The following is a 25,015-nucleotide window of genomic DNA, read 5'->3' as shown; positions in this document are numbered from 1 at the left end:
AATGAGAGAACAGCCTGCTTCCTGTCCACTGTTTTGGGTTCATACGCTGACAACCTCAGCTGTCATTACGGACCAGATATAAAGTGGGTGATAACACAGAAGGCAGAATCCTGGGATTATTTTTCTAAAGCTTATAGAACAGAAATATTCACAAATTGTTCAAACGAGATGGTCGGGGGTGGGGCAGCTCTGAAGCTGTGGCTCAGCATGTGTAGAGCGTGCCGTCCTAGACTGAAGGGGCTCAGCAAGGGCCCTGCTGCACTTTCTGCCTCCTCACCTTTCACAAGTTTCTTCATGTGAAGAACTCCAAGGCGGAAGTCCTACCATACCATATACTCTACTGAAGTGCAAGATCTTTGTTGTGTTATGAGGTCTAAAAAAAGAACACTGTCTTAACATTGCTCTAGCAGAGGCTAGATAATTGAAAAACTATCCTCAGCAGCAGCAACAGCTGAGGCAACAACCTGCTATGAGAAGATAGCAGAAGGTAACAAAGTCCTAAAAGCTGATTCCAAAAATACTAGAAAACTATTTGAAAATGTACTGTGCATTTGTCTACAATAAATGTCATTATAATACTTTAATTTTCCTGTGTTTCACTAAAATGCTTGCAGGCTCCAAGAATCCTATTTGCAACTGGAGCACCTCTCCAAGGAAGAAAACTAGTTCATTGTAGAAATCATGACTGCCAGAAAAGAGGAGCAGTGATGTATGAAAATATAATTCATTGAACATCAGACCTGACAACCTCAGAGTATTTCCAGGCTAAGTCAGCTACTAACGACATTTTTAACATATACAGGTGGATTCATACTCAGCAAAAAGTAGCATTAAAGTTAAGGAATATTTTTGCCTTGAGCTGTCATAAAGATTAACAACAGTGGAGAGAATGTTAATTGGTGAAGCCAAAATCTCAGAAGTACTGCAGTGTGAACAGAGAACTAAAATACAGTTTTAAAAGTTTAGGGTTTTTTGCTGGCCACAAAGTAAAAATGTCACATTGCGAAATATTCCCCAAGGGAAAATTTTGCTCTTAGGTGCACATAAAAATTCCCATCAGGCTAAATTCTAATTCTTGTAACATCAATGTGGGTCACTTTCACTGAAGATAAAAAAGACTCCTTTTAAAAGCTTTTTAAAATTGCCCACTGATGGGGTAACCTAGATGAAAACAGAACATAAATTAAAGTTTGCCATGCAACTATTCAGCAATGGAGAGAAGTAGTCCAACTAATCTAAATCAACAGATCTTTGTAAGTGTGGTACAAAAATTACCACAAAAATGCATTTGTTTTATTTCTTTTCTTAGAGTATCCAAATCAATGATGTAAAGGATAAAAATAAGCAGGTTAGAACTAATTTTATACTTCATAATTTCTTTCCTAAATGAACCTGCTTTAAGATTTTGGCATATTTAGAAATATATTTATCATTTATGTGCTTTAATCATTGTCTAAACTCTCAATACTTAATACAAAGCAAGATACGTTGAGAAGATTTTAGAGCAGTATGATAACAACTCTTCAAAGAACAGTTGCAAACATACGCTAAAATTTTCACAAACTGGTTTATGAATAATCTTCCTATTGCTTCAACCTTCATAATATTATCTGTATGCTCTTTGAGATTTCTCCTTTATCTTTTTTCCATATTTCATATTCCCAAATATCTAATACCCAGTTAAGAATTACACTGTTGTGCCAAAAGAATATATATGAGCAAAACTGATCACTAAAATATTCAGCATTTCTTTGATTTACATGATCTGCATTAGAAGTTGCAGCCTTTTATAAGCATCACTAGATGTTACTTTCTAAATTGCTATACTCCACCACATTATTTTAATCGCTCACAGTTATTTGACATCTGAGTCATGTAATTCCTCATAGTACACTATCTAGAGGCATTCTCCAAATGTGCTTGAACAAGCTCTTGTGTCTAATCATTCATTACTAACTTACAGCACTACAACTGATCAGCACTCTTAAAATATATTCATTAATTCTAGAAAGCATTTCAAAAAAAGTTAATTTTAAATTTTCTGTGAGCAAAAAGGATTTTAGAATAACATTTTGAGTTATATCCACAAATTATTTATTAAAGCACTTTGCTAGGTATGGACCTCCTCCTGCTTACAATTAAATTAAAAGAGATTTACCACTGATTGAAACAGGAACAGGATCAAACCAGTAAAATCTTACTATACTTTGCCTGTACAGTGAAATAATAATAAAATGCAGTGTCTAATAAAAGAAGTGAGAGCAATAATACTAAAATTTTGCATCTTTATGGCATTTATTGTCCCAGAAGAGTCCCGGTGTAAAGCCAGTAAAGAATAACTTCCTTATCTGTCTGAAATCTCAGTGAGAGTTTTAGGTACACAGAACAGAATTACCAGAGCTGGAATGATCCCAGGGCAGCAGGGCTAACATCTGTTCCCATGGAAAATAAAACAAGAACTGTAATACCCTCAAGCACTCAGGAATTCAGTTTTATACCATTTCTAAAATACGTTCTCTCTAAAATCATAGCGGTTTTTAACTCCAGAGTCATGACTGAAAGGCCTTCACATCTCGAACTTTAAGCTAACTCAGGTCCTTCTGCAGTGCCCTCTTGTAGGAGGGAAGGGAGATAAATCAGAGGTAGGTCTGAGGAATGAGTTTGCAGGCTGAGGCTGATGCTGGATAACTAATCTTGCTGCTTTGACCACTGCATACCAAGAGAATATGCTGCAGCTGAAGGCTGTACTATGCTTGGTGAATTTCATGCCCAAGCCACTGGGCAGCTGAGGGCTTGGAAGTATCCATGGAAGATGTCTTTGCTTGTCATTTCAAATGGAGACATAGCAGATAGAACCAGTAGCATCCCTAAGCTTGCCATACATCTTTTTTCTTCTCTTAGCAATGCCAAACGCAGGAATAACTATACCACTGAAAAACACTGTTACTCTGGTATGTCCACAATTCATAGATTTTTGCCTATACGTCATTGCATTGTCTGCAAAACTCACCTGGAAGCATGGTTCAGTTGTGCCTGTACCAGCCTGTACTTGTTTGATTCACAGACCATCTGTCAGGTAATCCTAAAAGAGCCTAGCTGGCTCTTCAGGACCATCACGCTCTATCTAGTAAACACGTTAATGGCCCATCTAGTAAACACATGGCCCATGCATGTATGTCTATATCTGGACATATTTCTAAGACATTAATAAAATCTGTTAGTGAGCTGCTCTTCAACAAGGACAATAACATCAGTTTCAGGAAAAGCACAGTCAGGTGAGAAGATGTTCCTTAAACTCTACGCACTATTAAACAAATCAGAATAACAACAAGAGGCACTGGAGACTGGAAACTCGGAACTGCTCAGTGATGCAGATCATATGAAAGCCTTCCAGGAAATCTTTTCCCTTCCCATTATATTCTCCTAAATACACCTTTCCCTGAAGTCATCTTTTCCAGACACTTTGTTCTTAAAAAAAGGTGTGGGGGTGTTAGGGACATAGCTATGGATTTAATTCCTCTCCCAGGGCGTCCCCATCTAGAACTCAGACCCTGCTGACTCTTCATCTGTCCGCTCTGCACTCAAGACATTTCTGTCCTGGGGAAGGAGCAGTCCTCCTTTACAGGCAGCAATACTTGAAAGGGGCCTGAAAGAATTTTAACCTGCCCTATATAATCGTAGCACTCAAGACAGTTGTTTGCTAGGCTACCGTATTAATTGACACGTTATGTGCTACCACAGCTACCAAGAACTTCATCAGGTTCTAGGGCAATTAAAGCACCTGAGATACTCCCTTCTCCATCACACTTCACTTTCCTTCTGCACCTCCCTTAACAGCAATGTTCCAGTCCTTCCTTGGGAGGTTACAACTGCAGTGTCAGAAATAGCTAAGCTTCACAAACAGAAAATTAGAAATTTGCAACATTATCAACACCACACACCTTGCACCAAATTTTCCATTTTGGATTATAATTGCAGGAGATACTCTGCCAAAACAGTTCTTAGAGCATATATTGCAAATCCTTAACTCTTTTACACAGGCTTGTATATGGAGAAGAGAGACATATCTCCTGCTGATATGGGATCACCACCAGAGATCCACACTGATGGGTCATCTGCCTTTGATCATAAGATACCAACATGGTTTGAAGCCACAGTATAAGCAGATGGAGTTACTCCAGGTTTTCTATTATTTTTCAGAGATGGCATTTCATTGGTACACTTACTGCAAGAGGGTCACTTCTCTGTAAGTGTCTGTAAGATTTTATCCTATCACCCTTTTTCAATAGGCACGTGAACAATATTTCCTATCTCTTGTCAAAAAGAACTTGAAGCGAGGTATAGGGCTTTACCACCATGAAAGAAGGTACATAACATTTTTCCTTCTTTTTCTACTACATGCTGGAGGGGTGGCAAAAGAACAGCTTCCCTACCTAGTACTTCTGTCTAAATAGAACACAAAAGGCCATCTAACCATCAGGAAAAACAATCTCCCACTTACGCAAGAGATACCAGAACCCGTAGTTCCTATATTGCTTGTCCAGCTTGTATAGACTGTCCCATCTTTCAGTATCTTTTTTTTTTTTTTTTCAAATGGCCCTCTATACCAGCCTCAGACAAAACCAACTGGCAGAGGAAGAAACTGTCTTGAAAACTCTCTTTAAAACCACTGATACCCTCTTCCAGCTTAACTGCTGATCTGGTACAGGACAGAGCTTCCAAATTTTGTAAATTTTATTTTTTCTTTGATCTTTCAAATTCAAAGAATACAGAAAAGAAAAACAGAACAAGAGAAAACAAAACCAACAAAGATAAAACAAAGGTGGATTGGAAGCAGGCAGCTACAAAACAAATCACACTTCAGAAAAAAACAGCATGGTGGAAGTACTGAAATATGCTTTTTTTCTTCAGAAGCTTGAAGGAGAACTACCCTGTAAAGCACAAACCTGCACTACCACTCAGACAATGCAATCACCTTCACTGGAGCTTTGTTACTTTATTATTTGTAGGGACTTCCACTCTTTGCACCCAAAGCAGCAACAAAGGAGCTTCTAGGGCATATTATGTGTTATGTCAAACACTGTCTAGCTACAGACAAAATTAAATATAGAGCAGAGGAAGCTAAGAGATGTTAGCCAGATCTTAGAAAATGTTTCACTAGCTTTTCTGTAAATGTATGTTGCTCATTTATTTTCATCAAATATCGCCCTATTAGAATGACAGATACAGTAATAACTGTTCTACAACTTCAGACTAAAGCCTTTTTTATTTGCCACCTACTATATCTATTAAATCGTCAACTGCTGATTAGCTTGAGGGCTAATCTTGAAATGTTACGGTTAATCTCAGTCCTCACTTTAAAAAGTTAGGATTTCCTTCTGTATGCAGTTTTACATTGTTGGCAGATGAAAACATTTGCACTGAATTTTTCTAATAAGCAAACATTGTTTATGACCCTATGCAAACTTGCTGATGGCTTGCAGCTCTGTCTCTTAAATGAACTGGCCATATAGAGAGCTAATTATTTCACCAATCCACCATACTGCTCTCAGTTGCTCATCTGAGATGGATAATGCACTGGAAGGTAGGAGGGAATAAGGAAGTAAGAGGTTCATCATATTTATCTCCACTGGAGGAAGCTCAGATTCAAGGTTTGGGAAAACCAAAAAGAGATGTAGGAGGTCTTGCACGTAGCCAGACCCCAAGTATTTCTCTTTTTTTGTGCTACACAAGAAACCCTGTAACATGAAGCAAGTTCTGAAAAATCAAAAGGAAACACAAGGCATTAAGTTCAGAGTGGTTCATGTTCATAACCCATGGGGTCAGGTGTGGAAAAAACCCCAAGATCTGTCAACAGTTGGGTGGGGTTGTGAGCACATGCATGTGTATGCACACATATATACATATACAGGGCTTCCTGACTATGCATTTTACTAGCTTATTGAACTCCCTCAAATCACCCAGTTATGGATAAAGGCCAAAAGCAAATTTTCAAATGCTCAAAATTAAGACCAAGTAAAATTCATTGGAACATTCAAAAGCATTTCTCAGGAACAGGTATCTTTATAGTATTAGGTATCCCACTGCACACTAAACCTGCACCCCATCCTTTATAAAATTAAATGTACTTTTAAAGCACTATTCTAGATTAACAAAAAGTTACTTGATTAAAATTTCTGCCCTCCCTCCAATATTTTTACTATCCACCCTACCTCAGCCATGCCAATGACAAAAAAATTGTCTCCAGGTATAAAGAGCTCTTGAGGCTTAATTCAGAACTGTTCATGCAAAATTAACTGCACTGATCAGTGCCACTACAGAAATGTTTTTTAGACCCTCATATTAAGCATAAGTTCATTCTGCTGAAGTCCACCCTAATTCTGTCTGATTCTCTGCCAAAGGCTGACATATTCCTTAATTTGACAGTCTTAGGGTATGTTATTTTTCCAGGATGACATGAAATAAATATTTTCTCTCTGTTCCTATTCTGATGCTAACATCTCCTATATTTTTGAGATTCCTGTACAGCACAGTGGCTACTGAAGCCTGGAAAGTGGAGGCAAGCTGCTAAAATTAATTTTCAGAAATAATCAGCATCAAAATACAAAATGAACTTCATATCAATAAGCATTTTTCCAGTTATGAAACATGACTGGATCCATTCAAATGCAAGATGCCAGGGACAGACTTGAAAGCTATTTCATGCCTGTGGTTTCAATTGTACAGCAGCTACTGTGATAGAATTTTATCCTACTGTGCTAGAGTCTCTGGCTAACATAAAAGGAAAGACAACACTGTATTTAATTTTCTCTGTCCTCCACTGTAATTCTTTTTCCATTACACACAAATAATAGAAGGCCTTAAGGATGAGAAATAAATTAACAATTCTGAAGCCTGATTTATAATCACAGATAATAGCAATAAACTCAAGCAGCAGAATACCCTGTTGCAACAGTTACAGGACTTCAGGCATAAACCAGGGAGAATGGTAACATTCACAACGTCACATCAGTGACAAAGGTGAAACAATTAGAAAATTAGTGGAAAGCATTTTTAAAAATAATGTCATGTTTTCCATAAACAATCAATTAAAAATTATCTCCAACACACATTGTATTTTTCCCACTGCCTGGCTGCCACATGGAACCAATACAAACTTTTACCATACTGAGAACAAATGTGGTACTTAATATCTTTCCAAGTATAACCAACTTTTTTTGCTAACAAATATAAACATTGCTGTAGTTGTAAGGTCCTACGTAACCATCCACAGTCTTTACAAAGAGAAAAAAGAGGAAAAAAATGACTAAACCAAATCCAAATTCTCTAGATGGATTTTGATTCAGTATGCTGAGATTATGACTCAGTATCCTGAGAAGACAGCACTAATTCTTCACTAATTATCAAGCCTACAATTTATACTATGGTAGTATTACACAAAATAAAGTTAGACTTTTCTTTTTTTTTTTTTTTTTTTTATCCTTTAGGCAAACAATCTTGCTTTAGGAGAATTATTCTAGCTCTATGGAAAATTCTCTTTGGCTTTCACACATACATGATGGGCATGTTGTAGGTAGTATGCTATAAACTGCTGTATAATTGAAATGCAGATATATAGATACCCATAGATATATTTTGTTTCCCGTCACTTTATCACTTCGTACTGATTCAAAGCAGTAACACTTCAACAGAGACCTCAGTAGATTCTCCAACTCTAAATTACCTCCAGTGGCTCTACCAACTATATAAGGGGACTCCTCGGACATCTAAACTGTGTCAAAATAAATTGTGTGAGTACTTCTTTTCTTATCTTTCATTTTCCAACACCTAGGTTATCAGAAAGAATGTGTACTATTTGAGAAGAGGGATATATTTAGCAAGGAGACAGGCATCTGGCAGCTTATAAACCATTAGCATGGCAGGGTTGCATTCCGTTCACAAAACTGGCTTTATCTGGATTAAGAAAAGTGGAAAAAATTATCCAAAATCCTTTAAGAGTTTTTTGTTGTTGTTTCAATAACTTTCCCATCAAAAAATAAGTGCTCTGATAAGCAAGGAATTAGAAAAATGTAAACCATGAAATCCAACCTACTCCCAAATCAAAAGGACTCCTGTCCTGAAAGCTGGTCACTGCAGATGGACCATTCTAACCACACAACACATACTCGATTAGAAAATGGCCAACGTCAGGGGATCTGACTACAGAGTTAGGACTTTCAGATTAACAAAACCATAGGAACATCCCTGCAGGTCTTTTGTTTGTTCATATTTCATTTCTCATCACAAAGTCCTTTTGTATCTGTAAAACAGTATCCATTTTACCTTTGAAAAAGTGTAGCAGATAACTATATTACTGGTTCCTGCTAAAACACCAAATATACATTTCCTTGCTCTATATTCAAAATACACAAGAAAATTACATGGTAATCAACATGACTATAAGTCAGATAAGAATGAAGCAAAACTAACAGAAGGAACCATTTTGCTAAGAGAAAAAAAAAATCCAGAAAAAGAGCAGAACCTGCAGAAATGTTTAAGGAATAGCTATGATTTTCTTTCCAATAGATTTCTGACAGTAGAATTAGAATAAGTAACACCTATGTACTGAGCTTCTGATGCACAAAAAGAGGATTAGTCCTGTCAAGTCTTTGGAAAATAGCCTAAACTGTTTTCTAAATGTTGTCTCCTAGGGAAAAAAAAAATATCAGAAAAAAGAACAGAAAAAGAATGACATTCTGTGTAATCAGGAACTAGCACACTTCACTCCCAGGAAGTCTTTCCAAAGTTGTTTAAAAAATTCCATAAAAACCACCACTTGACAGTGATTATATTTTTTTGTGGTTTACTATAAATAATTTCAAAGAAAATGAAAATTTGGTAAAGGGATTTATTATTTATGACATGACAGTCTTTATGCTTTCTGTGAATATATCAGAAAGAAAGATGCCTCTTAGTAGATTTGGCATTTTTAGATTCTTGTCTACAGCTTCTTGTCTACATTCTCCTCTTACCTATTAACTAACATATTTTACTATATCATTGGATGAGTTTTTGGATCTTGATAAGATTTAGTCCTTCCTTTTATTTCTTCTTGTTTCAGAAACTCATTTTATATTTGGCATAGATACTCTAGAATAAATGAATGTCCTTTTCCTGTTTAGAATAAGTTTTCAAAAATAAATTGTAAAAATTTTATACTGAAATACTTTCTCTGGAAACAAAAATTAAAATGAGATTTGGCACTCCAAGACCCAAAACTTACATTCCAGTGAAAGTTTTAAACTAGGTCATAAATGACAGCAATTTATTAGACTGAAGAATAAAAAGTTTAAAGATATTTCTGGTAAGAATCAATCTATTCCTTCAACTTTCTGAACATTTCAATGCAAAACTTCTAATATTTGCTATAAAACTCTTCTTCTTCACACTGTCTGGAAAAACTTGAGTATTGTTTGTTGTCATTATATCCTAAGAGCAAGTAGCTGCTATAGATTTTCTTCTCTCCATATCTTTCTGATTAAAATGTTTTTGTGAATGTAGTATAGGAACAAGAAGCATGATCCCTGCAAACAGCAGATTTGGGCTGTGCATTGTCACGATGACTTGGTAGACCAATCTTAACGAGAAATGTTTTACAAAGTGCCTCAGACAAGCACTAAATGCAGTGAATAACTGTGCAGTAATTTCTTTAAAAACCATTACACCTGAGGGAATAAAGTAAGTAAATATGGCTGATATGATAGGTGATACTTTGATCCATTCCCTCCCTAAAGGGATGCGGTTCATATGTGGGGTTTTGCTGGTGTCTCTGAAACTAATAAAAAAGAGCCTTATTCATCTTAGAGGTTTTGGATATTTTTTTATTGCGGAGGGACCAGTGAAGGGCAATTAAGCAGTGCTAATGAAATCTATCCATTTTACCATAATCGGCTGTCAAGACTAAACAGCAGGCAAAAAGGCTAAAGATGGGGAAAGGGGGAAAAAAGGAACTACATAGCAATATACAATTTCAACCATATTGAGAGATACTATACTGGAATAACTGAGGACAGAGATGTCTGAGTCCCTGCAGAGTCTGGTTCACAGCTGCTACTGACTGAAAGTTCTATCAAAGATCCAGTCCTGTTATGGATGCAACAGGATACCCAATTCTTTTGCCAAAACTCTCAGTCAAATTCAGTGTAAAAAGAAAGAAAATTTCATATGGTACAGGCAACTAGACTCTCATGTTGTCTTGCCATGATGGATTTTACTTACAAATCCTAAATTAGTTTTAATTGTAGTGTGATACAAAACATAGGCTTCTTCAGCAATTAACAAGGACACCAAACAGTTGAACCTGCACCCATTGTTGATGTCTATAAGTAGGTATTTCCTCCTTGAATCAATGTATGACATGTATGACAACCTTAGTTCTGCTACTTCAACATGTTTTGAAGTTAACTGATACTCAAGACAATTTAAATTAACGCGGGGACAGAATCTGACAAGCTACTGCACAGTGACAGAAATGATGCCAACCTTCTGCATGCTCTTGCTGCAGGGAGGTGCCTAAAAGCACTCCCTCCGTGCACTGCTGAAGTACACATTTCTTCAAAACTTTTGATTTCCTTATCTAGCCATGTTACAGCCCAAGTAAACTGCTTAATGAAGCGTGTTCCAGGAAGTTCCTTGTTTGCTGCTATTGGAAACAGTGAAGACCATTCTCCCTCAAATGGAGTCTGCTCATCTCTCTTGCTGAAGGAGTATGGCTCTGCAGACTCCTGAACACGTCTGCGCCATTAACTTCTGACTGACATTGCCTCAAATACAATTAAGCAATTAAGAAGTTTTAGGGCCACACTCCTATTGCCCGTTTTACTCTGCTAAAAACTAGAAGCAATAAAAAAAATTACGATGAATTTGCAATAGTGCAATTGAAAACAGAATGAGGTTATTACTATATGTGACCAGTTCTTTTCTTAAGTCATAGTCAACATGCTTTGTACTTGACTGTGAAAAAATACAAATTATAAATAAACTTAAATGGCAACTGAAGTATGTTGTAAGAATATCTAGGATGTACAGCACTGGAGTTAGAGACATTAGTGTACTATAACTTATTACCAAAAATAAATGATGCAGGGAAATAAGAGGTATTTACAGATCACATTCCAGCTACTCCTCAACTGCTAAAACAGTCACTTAAAAGGTCACTGCAGCTTGCAACACTTGCGGTTCCCTTGAGACCACTTTGAGTTTTTAATTCTGATGACATCCATGCTTAAAAACCTGACAACTAAGGAACTATACAGTGCCATCACTTGGCATCAGAAGACAGGTGATCAGCAAGAGTCTTAAGGCAACAACGTTAATTCCTAAGGTAAAGTAGAAGTGTGGAAGCTCTGAAGATACAGGAAATATACAACTGTCTTTCAAGAGTATTTAAAATTTAATGCTTGCTTCAGCTACTGACATAAAATCACAAGCCTCCTCTACCCCACAAGTATCTGTTTAGGACTTACCGTTACTCCAAAGAAGTTGGTTTCATTCATAGCATCCAGAAAAATTTTGCCAAGTTTGTGATTTGTGTAGTTAAAATCTTCAATTTTTTGGTGCTTGTTGGTGGCATTCAGATACCTCATTGCCCGCTGCAGGGTCTTGGCAATCACCCATATTCCATCATAGGCATAACCATGAAATTTGCTGGATTGCCCATCACCACGCTTAGCATTGTATTCCTTTTCATATTGCTGTGGAGTCTGCAGAGGAGAAAAACTTCAGTTTTATTTCAATACTTAACATTTTAGAGTTGCACCCAAACCTACACCTCGAATTGCACCCTCCAATTTAGAGACATGCATGACTAATACAGAAAAGGCCGCCCAAACAAAAATTAAGAAACTAAAATTCCAAAAACATGTGCTGCCTGACCTACAAGACTGATGGTGACACTGGGAGTGAGACCTAGGAGACAGAGAGACTGAAAATCAGTTGTTCTGCTTCTCTGTATGAAGGACAACTTGCTTTATTTTGCTTTTGTACAAAAGGCTTCAGTTCAACCAAAGCTACCAGCATACTGGTGAGCCATAAAACTAGAACAGAAAATAAGTCTGTATCCCTGCAAATTAGCGGTCTGATTACACTTTATAGGATAATGCAAATCAAATAACCTTTACTTAAGCAACTATTTGCTTAATATGAAATTATCTGAGTGGCAATTTGTCTATGTTTTACAAGTTTACTATGCTCTTTATGGTGTGCTATCTTATGATGAGTTGCCTTTTTGTAAACTTGCCTTCTGTGCTCACTCAGCAAGGCATGAAAGAGATTTAAAAAAAGACGAAAAGCAGCAAAATCTGCCATGTTGATTCATTGGCCAGAGTTTGCATGAATTTGTTCTGTGATAAATGTTATGTACTTTATAGTAACCACATATTTACATATTTAAAACAAGCCCCACCCCCCACCCCCTAGTTCTGAGAGGCACAAATCACCAATGAAATTAGCTGTTTGCTGGATTAGGTATAAACATAAAAGATTTCTGTTTCTGTGCTCAATTATTTAACTTGACATGACTCAGCACATGATACTGAAGACTGTAATTCAAGCTTTACTGTACATTTAATTGTAATGTTCACACAGGGGGAAGAGGACAGATTTGAAGCAAGGAACTTTACTGCTTCCTTACCCTGTAGAGAATTGGAACTGATTTCTAAATATTTTAAAATTGCAAACCAGTGGAAAGATGAGACTAACCATGATGACTGCCAGCTGTCTTTGTAGAGGAACCCTTCAGCTTCACCTCCCTCCTCAGTGCTTTGCTGTGTCAAGACACTGGTGAGACAACTGATGGTATAATAAAATAGTTGGAAAAAAAATACTAACCCTTCCTGATATGGTCTTTATCATTTTTGAGCTGAGAGGCTCAAAATCCACTCCAATATAACCTTCCATGGCTGCAAGAAGATTTTTGCTGAGACATTGTGAGGAATTAATCCAGGATTCCCACCAAAGGTTTTCATACCACCCTGGAATAATCCACTGATATTTGCTGCCATACATTTCTTCATCATAAGCCTACAAAGAAAGAAAAAGAGAAAAGCTAATAGACATTGTAATAGACATATTGAACATAAAAATAATTGTTTTCTGTTCATGGTTTTTTTCCATTATTAATGAAATTATGGCATAATTGAAGGATACACAAGTATTTTGAACAGTTTAGAATAATTACTTGCTAATAATGAAGACTCCTTTCTTGAAGATTTCTGTCTAAGATTCAGGTAATGAGAATTTACTAAAACCTATTTTGCTTTCAGTAGGCCATTTATTCAAAAACAGAAAAATAAAATACTGGATTCTAAACCCAGGGTAGATAAAGAGGAACACTGGCAGAAGACACAGCATTTGCATAGAAAATTCCCCATAACACAACTATTACACAAGTGGTAGAACCACCATGCCACCACATTTAAACTAAGTTATTATGATCGTACTATCACCCTAAAGACCATATAAAACAGGATAAGGTTAAACAAGAAAACTTGGATCCTAGGCACCATCAAATCACAATGTTGCAAATATGAATTACTTGACTGTGCTAAAACAGAGACCACAGGGCTGTTAAATAAGCAGTTTCTTTTGAGGAGCATGAATCAACAGTAAATTGATAAAGCAAGTAAATCTCACTGGGTTTTTTTGGTTTGGTTTTTTTTCAGCAAGAAATTTCTGGAGGTGAAATTCTATATTGTTTGAATACTGAATACAGCCCACTATACTCCAAGATATTGAGATTATGGTTATCTCCAATACATAGCAGATACAAACAACAGGAAACAGAAATACTTCATTAGTCAGACACATATGCTGTTGTGCCTAAAAGCTGATCTATTCACAATAGATAATTATTCCATTGTGAAGAGTGTTCTAGGATAAAATTAGCAAATTTTATCTTAGATGTTTTTCTGTCTTGTAAGTACTAGATATTTTTCTTTTGACATTTCAGTCAGACTCTATTTCAAAACAGGAGGTTTCATGCTTCTTTTGCTCCTAATATAAGCAATACCGGAGATACAAGCCATGCTTATAAGATAAAAATTCCAGTTTTTAGAAATACATGGTACAACCTTAGAGCTCTTAACTAGAAAATTGCTACATCTTCACAGAAAATGTTAGAGGACGAACTTATGAGAATGCAAACAGGACATGCTAGTCATTCAGAACATAACCTTTTCAAAAGTATCCCAAAGATCATACCAAAGGCCTATCAGATAAGTAAAGATGAATAGCAAAAAATATGAAATAGGACAGCCTCCTAAATACGTTAATATCCAAATTAAAACTGGGCTTTAAAGCTGTGAAGGCTATTAAAATGGCGCCAACTCAGTTCATAAATGTATTGTGCACAAAGCAGATTTGTTTGGCCCCTGGTTGCAGGAGCTTTAATTCAGCCAAAATCAAATTTCATGCATTTGTACCTGATGCTGCTTGAAAGTCCTCTTGTCTGACACCCAGTGTCTTGCATCTTGTATCTTATTCTGCAGTCCACAAAAACTGTTTGTCTTTCTCTTGCTTATTAATTAATTCTACCCTTCCAGAAACACATCTGCTTTTGCCCTCCTACCCATTTCCACTCCTGCTACAGCTATGACAACACTGCATCCCAGGTCCACCTGTGAGGAGAACAGCAATCCCATCCTGCAAATACTTCCTGATGTCTAAAAGAATTTCCATTACCCAATTAGGTCATTCAAGACCTTTCAGTGATATAGTGTCTTTTATTTGACAGTTTTCAAATCAGTGAGGACACAAATTGACACAGAATAGTGCTTTTAGAGAAGGACAATCTTGTGTAGCTTCACTAGCTCTATACAGATTAAAGTACCAAATCTTGTGTTGCAAGAAAGTATTGGCTGTGAACTATTCAGAAACTGAAGCTGTTGGAAATTTTCTTTTTGCATAAGCACTTGAGCCTGTTTCCTTCATAATCTATATATGTCCTGGGATATGGGCTGAAAATTGAAAGTTTCAAAATAGCCAGAAACTCCACCCTAGTAACAAGGGACCATTCCCAACAAGGTTGCACTGAAACTTTCACATTCCTGCAAGAATTTGGTTTACAAAAACCCATGACAAACATTTTAAGAGCTGGCAGCTCTTCATTTGAGATCTGGTGGAATGATAGGGCTTGAAGAGTAGTATGGGGAAGGCAAAAGAAGGAACTAAATCAGCTCTTCCAAAGCTGAGCACCATGATCACACAGTCATTTTTCTAGTAACAGCACAGTTGTTACTGTTCAGGCATTTCAGTGGTTGGGTTTGTCATGGTTTAAGCCCAGCCGGTAAAAAAGCACCATGAGGCTATTTGCTCACTCCTCCACCCCGGTGGGATGGGGAGGAGAAAACATAAAGAAAAGCTTGTGGGGTGGGACAAGGACAGGGAGGGATCGCTCACCACTTATGGTCACGGGCAAAAGACAGGCTCAACTTGGGGAAGAAAACAAAATCAGTTTAATTTACTACAAATAAAATCAAAATAGGATAATGAGAAGTAAACCCAAACCTTAGAACACCTTCCCCCCACCCTTCCCTTCTTCCCTTGCACAGCTTCACTCCCGAATTCTCTCCCTCCTCCCCCCTCAGCAGTGCAGGGGGACGGGGAATGGGGGTTGGGGTCAGTTCCTCACACATTGTCTCTGGTGCTCCTTTCTCCTCAGGGGGAGGACTCCTCACTCGTCCCCTGCTCCAGTGTGGCATCCCTCCCACGGGAGACAGCCCTTCACAAACTTCTCCAACATGAGTCCTTCCCACAGGCTGCAGTTCCTCACGAATTTCCCTGGCGTGGGTCCTTTCCACGGGCTGCAGTCCTTCAGTCACAGACTGCCCCAGGGCGGGCTTTCCCATGGAGCGGCGGCCATCTTGGGGGGCATCCCCCTGCTCCAGCGTGGGCTCCTCTCTCCCCGGGCTGCAGGTGGGCATCTGTTCCCCACTCCCCTCCGTGGGCTGGGGGGATGGGGGACAGCCTGCCATCTCACCATGGGCTGTGGGGGCTTCCCCTCCTCCTCCTTCACTGACCTCGGTATCTGCAGAGGAGTTCCTCTCACATTCCACTCCCCTTACTCGCTGCAGGTTTCCCCTCTTAAATCTGTTCTCCCACAGGTGTTACCACTGTCACTGATGGGTTTGGCCTGGGCCAGAGGTGGGTCCGACTTGGAGCTGGGGAAGCTTCCAGCAGCTTCTCACAGGAGCCGGCCCTGCAGCCCCTTCCCCACTACCACACAAACCCAAAACAGGGTTCCAGAAGACTTATTTCAAAATAATGCTTTTTGTCACCACTTCCTCCCTGTTGATTCTCTTAAATGGAGATGACTTTGATGCTTAAAAGATACATTTCCTTGAAATATGAGGATCTTTCTTGAACTGTTTGAATGCATACAGAAAACTTCTTACAGGTTTTAGTTTCTACGGGGAAGATTTGTTGGCACACAAAGGCAAGTTGAAGGAGGTTTACAAGTGCTTTGTACCACCAGAACAGCATAAAGTAGTCATATGTCTTCCCTAATCTTTCCCGCATGCCCTATCCAGGCTGCAAACCCCTGAGTTGCTGTTAAGCAGCCAGGAAACTGTCCTGGACATTTTTTGCCCTTGTGAGACTGATATTTTTTTTTTTTTTAAACTTTTCATTCTTGTTTGAATCCATAAAGAGGTGTTTATTTACAACAAAGAAATTTCTGTAAGAGATCTTTCTATGTGTAGAAAACAATTACTGGCAGTTTGTGTAACTGGGCCTACAAAACCTTACCGCCATTGAATTTCCACCATGTTTCCATCATGTCAGCATGGACACATCCTATATCCCACCCCTACAAGAATTCCTGTAGACTTCTGAATTGCAATGAACCTCCACCTGTTTCTCATTAAAAATCAGTAGTGCCTTTAGTTCCAAAACAGAGATGTAGCAGTAAAACTCTATCAGTTCAAAAACAGAGTCCAGTCCTTTTGTATCAACCGTGCTGATTAAGCCTGGCTTTAGTTATTATTAAATGTTTACTAAAAGAGCCACCTAAAGCTCATGCAGTGACCTATGCATAACAGTCATCTTCTTTAATTGTTTTCAGACAGATAATTGTTTCAGCTAGGCATCAGTCTTGATCCGTGCATGGCTGTACTACATTATCTCTATGGCTTAAAGATAATATGTTGGAAAAATACCACTAACAATTTTTAAAAATAAAATTTTCTGCAGAACTGAAGTTTTCGTTGGGAAGATGCAATGTCATGTTAATCCAATTTCAAATGAAAAAAAGATGTCTATCCAACACAGTTGACCATTTTGATTGTTGAAGTGTTAAGTTTTGAGCAAAATACCCTAATTTCTATTCCATTAAAAATATCACATTCATCCTACTGAGGTGAAAGCAACATTAGAAAGATAAGATTTCCCACAGAATTAAATTTGATAACTGTTTTCAACACTAGTGTTAAATGAATAGCTAAGCTTATTTAAATCATCATAGGAAACGCCGGCTAACATTCACTTTGGCTTGAATTAGTCCTGTCATATTTTTAGTTTGCCACTGAATTAGACTATCTTTTAGTGTGTGTGTGTGTGTGTGTGTGTGTTGAAAATGAGCATACTGTGTCCAAAGAAGAGCAAAGAAGCTGGTGAAGGGTCTAAAGCACAAGTCTTATGGGGAGCGGCTGGAGGAACTGGGGTTGTTTAGCCTGGAGAAAAGGAGGCTGAGGGGAGACCTTATCTCTCTCTACAATTGCCTGAAAGGAGGTTGTAGTGAGGTGAGTGTTGGTCTCTTCTCCCAAGTAACAAGTGGCAGGACAAGAGGAAATGGCCTCAAGTTGCACCAATGGAGGTTTAGATTGGATATTAGGAAAAATTTCTTGACTGAAAGGGTTATCAAGCACAAGAACAGGCTGCCCAGGGAAGTGGCTGAGTCACCATCCTTGGAGGTATTTAAAAGACGCTTAGATGTGGCACTTAGGGACATGGTTTAGTGGGACTTGGCAGTGTGAGGTTAATGGTTGGACTCCATGATCTTAAAGGTCTTTTCCAACTTAAATGATTCTATGATTCTATATAAACTCTAATGGATGTCCTGAGAAAACCTCACAGCATATGATTATTGAATCCAGACAGAAAACTGAGGCAGACTTTAAAGATTTTCCCACCAATATAAATCATTAGCAAATAATATTACGGTTATAGCCACAATCAGAAAAAAAAAAAAAAATCTTGCACTAGTACAATAGCACATTCCTTTAACAAACTCAAAGCCTTTCTCTGGCTGACATCAGCCACCCTGCAAAATATAGAGGAATCACAAGTGAAACTTGTCTGAAGATACACCTGGGGAAGGGGGCCAAAAAACTTGACATATCTAAATTATTGTGCTCTTAGACACATAGCTGTAGGAGTGTATGAGTCAACAATATATTTTATGACTAATAACAAGCTTACTGACATATTGTAGTGCATTAATATATAAATGACCTACTTTGAACTGCCCCCTCCTGCGTTCAGTCTCCTGCTGAAACTCTCATAAATACATTTGTACAAGCCTAAATACATGATCTCTCAGATTTCTCCAGGCTCCAGAAAAATCCACCTTATTATTTTTGACACTAATGTACTTTAGAAGCAGCCATCACTCTTTAAACTGCTCTGACTTACGCACACGTCCCGTGTTAGTACCAAACCGTTGCCGCAGAAAGCTGTGGTGGGCGTTCGTGTGAAAAAGACATCCCCCACCTGAAATCCTTCAGACTAGAGCAGTGCAGACAAGAGGACGCCCTGCCTCTGCAAGGACTTCTAGGATTTCTTCAGTGGCCTGACATGCACACGGACTTGGAAAAGAATTGTAGAGGGAGACAACTAGATGCTAAGGGCAGTAGCATAAGCAAGGCCAACCTCTTGTCTAATGTTGGGTTGGAAGACAGTTCTGACAGGGACCCCTCAGCTGGGGAAATGCAGCCCAGCCGCTACAGATCTGAGGAGGAGCTGGGCTCTGGAAAGACCATTCTTTCTTCCAGGAATGGAAAAATGGGAGCTTATCTCTGCCAATCCAATTTAACTTCCGGAACAAAAAGATCTCTATACAAAGACCTATCAGAGATGAGAAGAATGAAAAAGAAAATAATACTTTCCATTTCCTTTTGGATCCAAACAGATTTTTTTCCTTCCAAATAAACTCTACAATCTCCTTTCCAAATTTTGCCAGCAACTGGGACAGCTGCTGAGTATGAGCCAACATGTGTCTGAGGCACATATAACACTCAAATTTTGAACTTCTGCCTTTCCTTTCTTTGCTTGGATAAGTAACTGTCTCTCTAACTGAACACTAAAAAACACCTTCTGAAATTCAGATGCCATCATTACTGCTTTTCCACTATATTTATTGTGCTCTTGGCTCATACAGTATTAATCTGGCTATTTAAACTAAGAATTCAATACCAATACAAAATTTAGGCCACTAAAATCTGCCTGTTTGGGATTTTTAAATTTTTTTTTTTTTGAGCAGGTACAAACACAGATCTACATTTTAATCTTGCTACTTTCAATGGCAATCACCCTATGCATGTTTGCGGCACGTTCACACACACAAAAAAATGGTGAGCATGGGGAATTTTATGTATGCTGGTCTTACTATATTTCTTTTAATTCAAAAAACTTTATTTTTTACAAACTAATATTTGCTTTCATGTAAAACATGTAAAACGTACAGCAGTCAGTAGTGAATGACAACTGTACAATTAGAAACATTCTGAGCAGCAGCAATTATTAGGGTTGCTTAGTTAGCATGTATAGGCACCACTTGAATTACTTATTCTTTCAAAGCAAAACATACAAAACCACATGCATGCAGACATTACCACCAGAACGCAACTCTTGGACAAGATCCAAATTCTCTGTATCTGCTGCTACATATACAAGTGTTTCCCTGGATCTGACATGAAGAGAAATGCTCAAGCTCGATTTGGCATTTAATTCTGCTACAGGAAAGCAGTAAGAAGAAGCTAACCATGCAGTCCACACCTAAATTCCACTGAAGTCAAGTACAAAGTGTTTTACTTAAAAAGAAATGGAGCTAAACATGTGTAACCTTTCTTTAGGATATAAATCTTGACAGAGCTGAACCCCATGAAGAAATGTTCTTGCTCAATGTTCATGCTCAAATTATTTTTTATTCAAATGTAACACATTCTTTGTTCTGATACACAATTAAATATATTTACTTACACAGCAAAAAACTTTCACAGCCATTTCCTCATCAAACTGGCCAAGGATTATCCGAACGTCATTACCCTGCAGATTGAATAGAATACGTGGTAGTTAAATACAGTCACAGCCTTTCCAGAAACCACTTCAGTTGGCCATTCAAATCGTGTATGGAGTTAGCACAGATTACAGCTGCAGACAGCAAAATTAATTCAGAACTATTCCATTTTCTATAAGCTCAAGAACTTGAAATACCGCAAGAGAGAACAGCTGAGGTGTTTGAAGAAAATGATTAAGCAATAAATAGCACTAATGAGAATAAAACTGTAATGTTTATCTTGTCAAATATTACTATTCAATAACACTAAAATAGCAAATATTCTTTTGATCCCTTGCAAGATTAAAACCAGCTGAAAATATATGCTTTTCACTGCTTACATGAACTAATGCTGTACAGTTGAGAGACTGGAGATTTGTAAGTGAGCTAAAATGCCTTGATATTATGCCCGCTTTAGTAATTTTTAAAGGTTTTACTCATACATGTCTATAGTCACTATAACACATTGTCAATCACTCCTCTCCTCCTCCCTTCCACCTCCACACATTAAAAAAAAATCATCACACTTTAAGAATCTATGACTGAAGTCAAAAGAGATCATCTTACTTTCATACTTAGAAACATTAAGAAATTATTCCTAAATTCAGGAGCATATACAGGAAAATATCTCTTCAGGAACAGGGCTAGCTTTTTTCTCACGTGAAAAATTGCTGCTAACATCTATAAGACACAGAACAGATAGCTTTTTATGACTTAATATTACCTTTTATTTCACACAAAAGCTGAGTTCTTAGCAAAAGCTTGAGCAAATCTAATTTTTAATTTCTTTTATAAAACGCTTGGTTAGAATTACTAATAGCTCTTTCCCTCTCCAAGGAAAAAAGAAACTGATGATTCATTGTGAATTTCAGTGGCGAAAAACATTTCAGTTTTAATTAAATTAATTTATCAAAGATTTTCAGTTTAGATATTTTCAATGTTTATTTCCTGTTCAGCAGAAAGTTATGATGGACAGTGCAAAAAGATACTAAAATGCTTCTGCAATTAAATGCATGAAATGAGTATCACTCTTAGCATGGTTAAAGAACATATTATGTTTTGCTCATTCTGAACCTGTGCATTTTCAGTAAGCCTGCTTCTCTTTACATTTAGCCACAGATTGATAAAATAATGTAAATCTTATTGAAGAGGATTAGTTTCTTTTTAAACAAATCTAAAAGGTCACATGAAACTAAACAAACAAATTACACAAATTAAAGCAATAGTATTACAGTTTTTGTAAGGATAGTAAATAGATTTAGGAATTATGCAGGAAAAAAACCTCTCATCAATTATTTCTATTTTTCACATTTAAAAATAATTTTGGTCAATCTTGGAACTCCAACTCTGAATTGCTTGACCTCTCTGAACATAAAGATGCAGACTTAATATTTGAAACAAGAGTGGCAAAGTTTGGTTAAAAAATAAATGACACAGCACCTAATTATTAAACTTAAAATTGAATAAATTCCTTTTCATTTTATAACATGATAAGAACCAATTTTAAAAAAACAGATGTGTGGCCTCATAGTTTATGAGTGCCACAGACTGTAGGCAGGGTATAGAGAATAACCCAATAATGCATCTGCAGCAATGCTGCCCACTGGCCGTGCAAAAACCTTCAAACTGAAGTCATAGTGTCTGTGGTGTGTGGTTCCATGCCTTAAGACCTTGCTTCCACCTGATTATCACATAAACCGGAGGACATTTCCCACAGTGACTATTCTTTTACTGTAAAGTACTACAAGAACTGTGTAGTCCGTCCTATTCTTTTTTTCTCAGAAATATCCCATCCCATTTCAATAACCTTACTGTCTGCAGGGATTGTCTTACACTAATATCATTGTGCAATTAGTTTGGCAATAGCACTCAGACCCAAATCTTGCACATTCAGCCACATGAGTATGTGGCTCTACAACTCCATTAGTCTATGGGCACGCAAGCAAACAGGCACACAAGAAACTCATCTTGAAAATGTTTTTCACACAAGACATAGCAGAGCACCCACTCTAATATTGGCAGTCAATCCTATTTTCAAACATGCTCTGCTCTTGTTCAGGCACCCAAGCAAATGGGTGTATTTGCTGATTTGTCCAGCTGTCAGCAGATCCCAGTTCAGGAATTTCAGGGAAGTTACATTTTCTGTCAGGTGGGTATCTTCACTTCCAGCATGGGCTGAGCTTCCAATGCCAGAGCAGGAAATCTGCAGTGTGAGAACCACATCTGAGCCAAGTTCTTGAGAATCCCTGATGCTCAACTGGACAGCTTCATGACCCAAGTTCAAAGATCAGCTAAGGCTCTAGAACTTGACAGCCCCTGATGTTCTGTCATCCTTGGGATGTATGATCAAGCCAAGATGCAATATCCAAATGTTCTTTTGCCTAAATTAATTAATTTCCATGTTAACACATAGATTACTGGTTTTGAAGCACTCAGTACAGTAAGGAGGACATCAATATGTCTGTGTTCACTAAAAGATTTGGATGGTATCCAACCACAAACTGACATCAAAAGAAATGTTCTATTACCACCTATTAAAGAATAAGTCATGAGTCCTCCATTTCAAGTATTATGCCATTGAACACTACAGCAAAAGAAAGTTGAATTCTGGTTTTTTTTTTTCCAAAGACTTAAAACTCATAAAGTTAATCATGTTCTTTTCCATGTCTTTTTATGTGCAATATGCTAAAAAAACCGTTTCTCTGACAGAAATATGAATCCCCAGTTGTCCGCCACATTTGTCCACATATTAATCCTTTGAAGGGTAGGGAAAATCACAAACCACGTATGCTCAGTATTGGTCAGAAATGGATCCAAGAAGATAATGCTGAGAGTCAGTAAATAAAGTGACTGGAGGTAGGATCCAGTGAGAGAAAAAAAGGGCACATGCGAAGGAGAGAGAAACCCAATAAGGAATTTGGGTAATGAATACTTACACTTTTTAGGCAAAGATAGAGCAAACAGCTGGGGAGGCACCAGTAGGCTTGAGATCATTACTGAATAAGGAGCTTGGGAGGGAGAATTAGGAATTTCAAGAGTATGGCAAATAGGAAGCTTGACAAATAATTACTGTTAGGACAAATGCAATCTCAGAAAGTATGCCCAGAAGAAAATGGAACAACAATCTAGACAAAGGTACTCAGAGGGAGATGAGAAATCAGAGAAGCAGAACACAGAATTGAGTAAGCAAGGAACTTCAGACTGGGATGAAGATGCAGAATGAGACAGGGATGTTGCTTGGTTAAGTGGAGAGTATGGGATCACAGGGTCAAGCTGACAGTGAATATATGGCTGAATATCTTTTTCTTTGTCCATCTTCATAAAGTTGCATCATGAAGAACATCATATATAGTTCTGGTTGATTAGTCACATATGGGAAATCACAAAAGATTCCTCCTGTTTATAACCACACAGATTTCAATACAATTCTGTGAGATGCAGTGCCTGGGGTTTGATGGCTTGCAGTTAAAGAGTGGAAAATTTAGTAAGCAATCATGTAACCAAAGAATTGTATGTTAGAACACACGTAGAAGGAACCAATTTATGAAAGTCTATACAACAGCTTTTCCTTTTCCATGTATAACATTCTGTGTGCAATCATGCACTCCTCAGTAAGCCTCTTTCTCTCCAACTCTGCTTTTTGCATCCTTTTCCACATTTCCCCCAAATTTGTTCCTGAAGAATTGCATCCAAGATGGTAAATAAGCCTGGATCCATTTGATGCCATGCTTGGGTCTGCTGGCTCTGTCCTGTGTAAGAGACACTGAAGCTTCAAATTCCCTTGCAGAGATTTTATCTGGATGGATAATAAAGTCTGCACTGAAGTTTATCAGAGCTGGGTTCATCTCAGCGCTCATAGGTCAGGGTGTATGTCCTCATCATAGTCTCATGCAAAGAGACACGTCCAATACTCACTGGGGCATAATTTTTCCCCCCCTCCAGTCACACTGTTAACTGACTATCAACCAGTATGATCTCCTGGCAAGGATATAGTATTATTCCTTTACATCAACCCTCATGGGACCAATGCAAGTTAACACGGTGTAGCTCCCTTGCAGGGATCAAAAAAGTCACCCACTGGATCCCAGAAAGTGTCAAGTACTCTTTCTTTCTCACAGAGTTGTAAATTGCTTGCATGGAGCTAAAGCGTATTTGACAGAAGAGTTTTTAATTCATGGAACTAGGCAGGTGATCTAGGAGATGATTAAAAACATCCCAGGGGGAAGGCAACTCCCAAAACTGCACTTATATAAAAAGACCAATGTTTAGACCATTTGCCAGATGGTGAGCTGTCATATTTACTCTTCTCAGAGATTAGAGTAGCAATATCAGCGTTTAAGCTTTGCCCCTCAGTAAGCAATACATATGTTCCCATATGGACTAAAGTTCAAACAAGAAAATGAAGAACAGTTACATTTCAACTACCCACAGTTGTGGCGGATTCTCCATAAAAACATGTTTTATAAATGTAGACTATAGCAGAGCCTCAAAAATGAATGCTCCCTTCTTTCCTTCATATAGGTGAGGATATTATTCATCCACTAAATATAAAGTGCCTTTGGTACTACAGGCAGCTGAGTAGTATAAACCCTGAAGACAGTGAGGATCAAGACATCTAAGATGCTCCACTGAGGGATGAAGAACAACTTGTCTCCTCCACTGCCATTTCTAACAGCCTCAGATATGAGGCACTCTTTAGCCTTTTCA

At 37.9% G+C, this 25,015-nt stretch overlaps 1 protein-coding gene across 2 annotated transcripts in view; it reads right to left on the bottom strand.

The window, feature by feature from the left end:
• The window catches only part of GABBR2 (gamma-aminobutyric acid type B receptor subunit 2), a 495,489-nt gene that overhangs the window by 232,169 nt on the left and 238,305 nt on the right, over positions 1 to 25,015 (bottom strand). For both annotated transcript variants that reach the window (XM_069778774.1, XM_069778775.1), the window contains exons 5-7: positions 20,233 to 20,298; positions 12,868 to 13,059; positions 11,505 to 11,741 (exon numbers count right to left, since the gene is read on the bottom strand). In XM_069778774.1, coding sequence (XP_069634875.1) covers positions 11,505 to 11,741; positions 12,868 to 13,059; positions 20,233 to 20,298 — 495 coding nt within the window. The remainder of the gene's footprint in view (positions 1 to 11,504; positions 11,742 to 12,867; positions 13,060 to 20,232; positions 20,299 to 25,015) is intronic.

Source organism: Haliaeetus albicilla, chromosome 3 (assembly GCF_947461875.1).
Source record: "Haliaeetus albicilla chromosome 3, bHalAlb1.1, whole genome shotgun sequence".
Taxonomy (NCBI): Eukaryota; Metazoa; Chordata; class Aves; order Accipitriformes; family Accipitridae; genus Haliaeetus; species Haliaeetus albicilla.
This window is presented reverse-complemented; position numbering and strand designations above follow the sequence as displayed.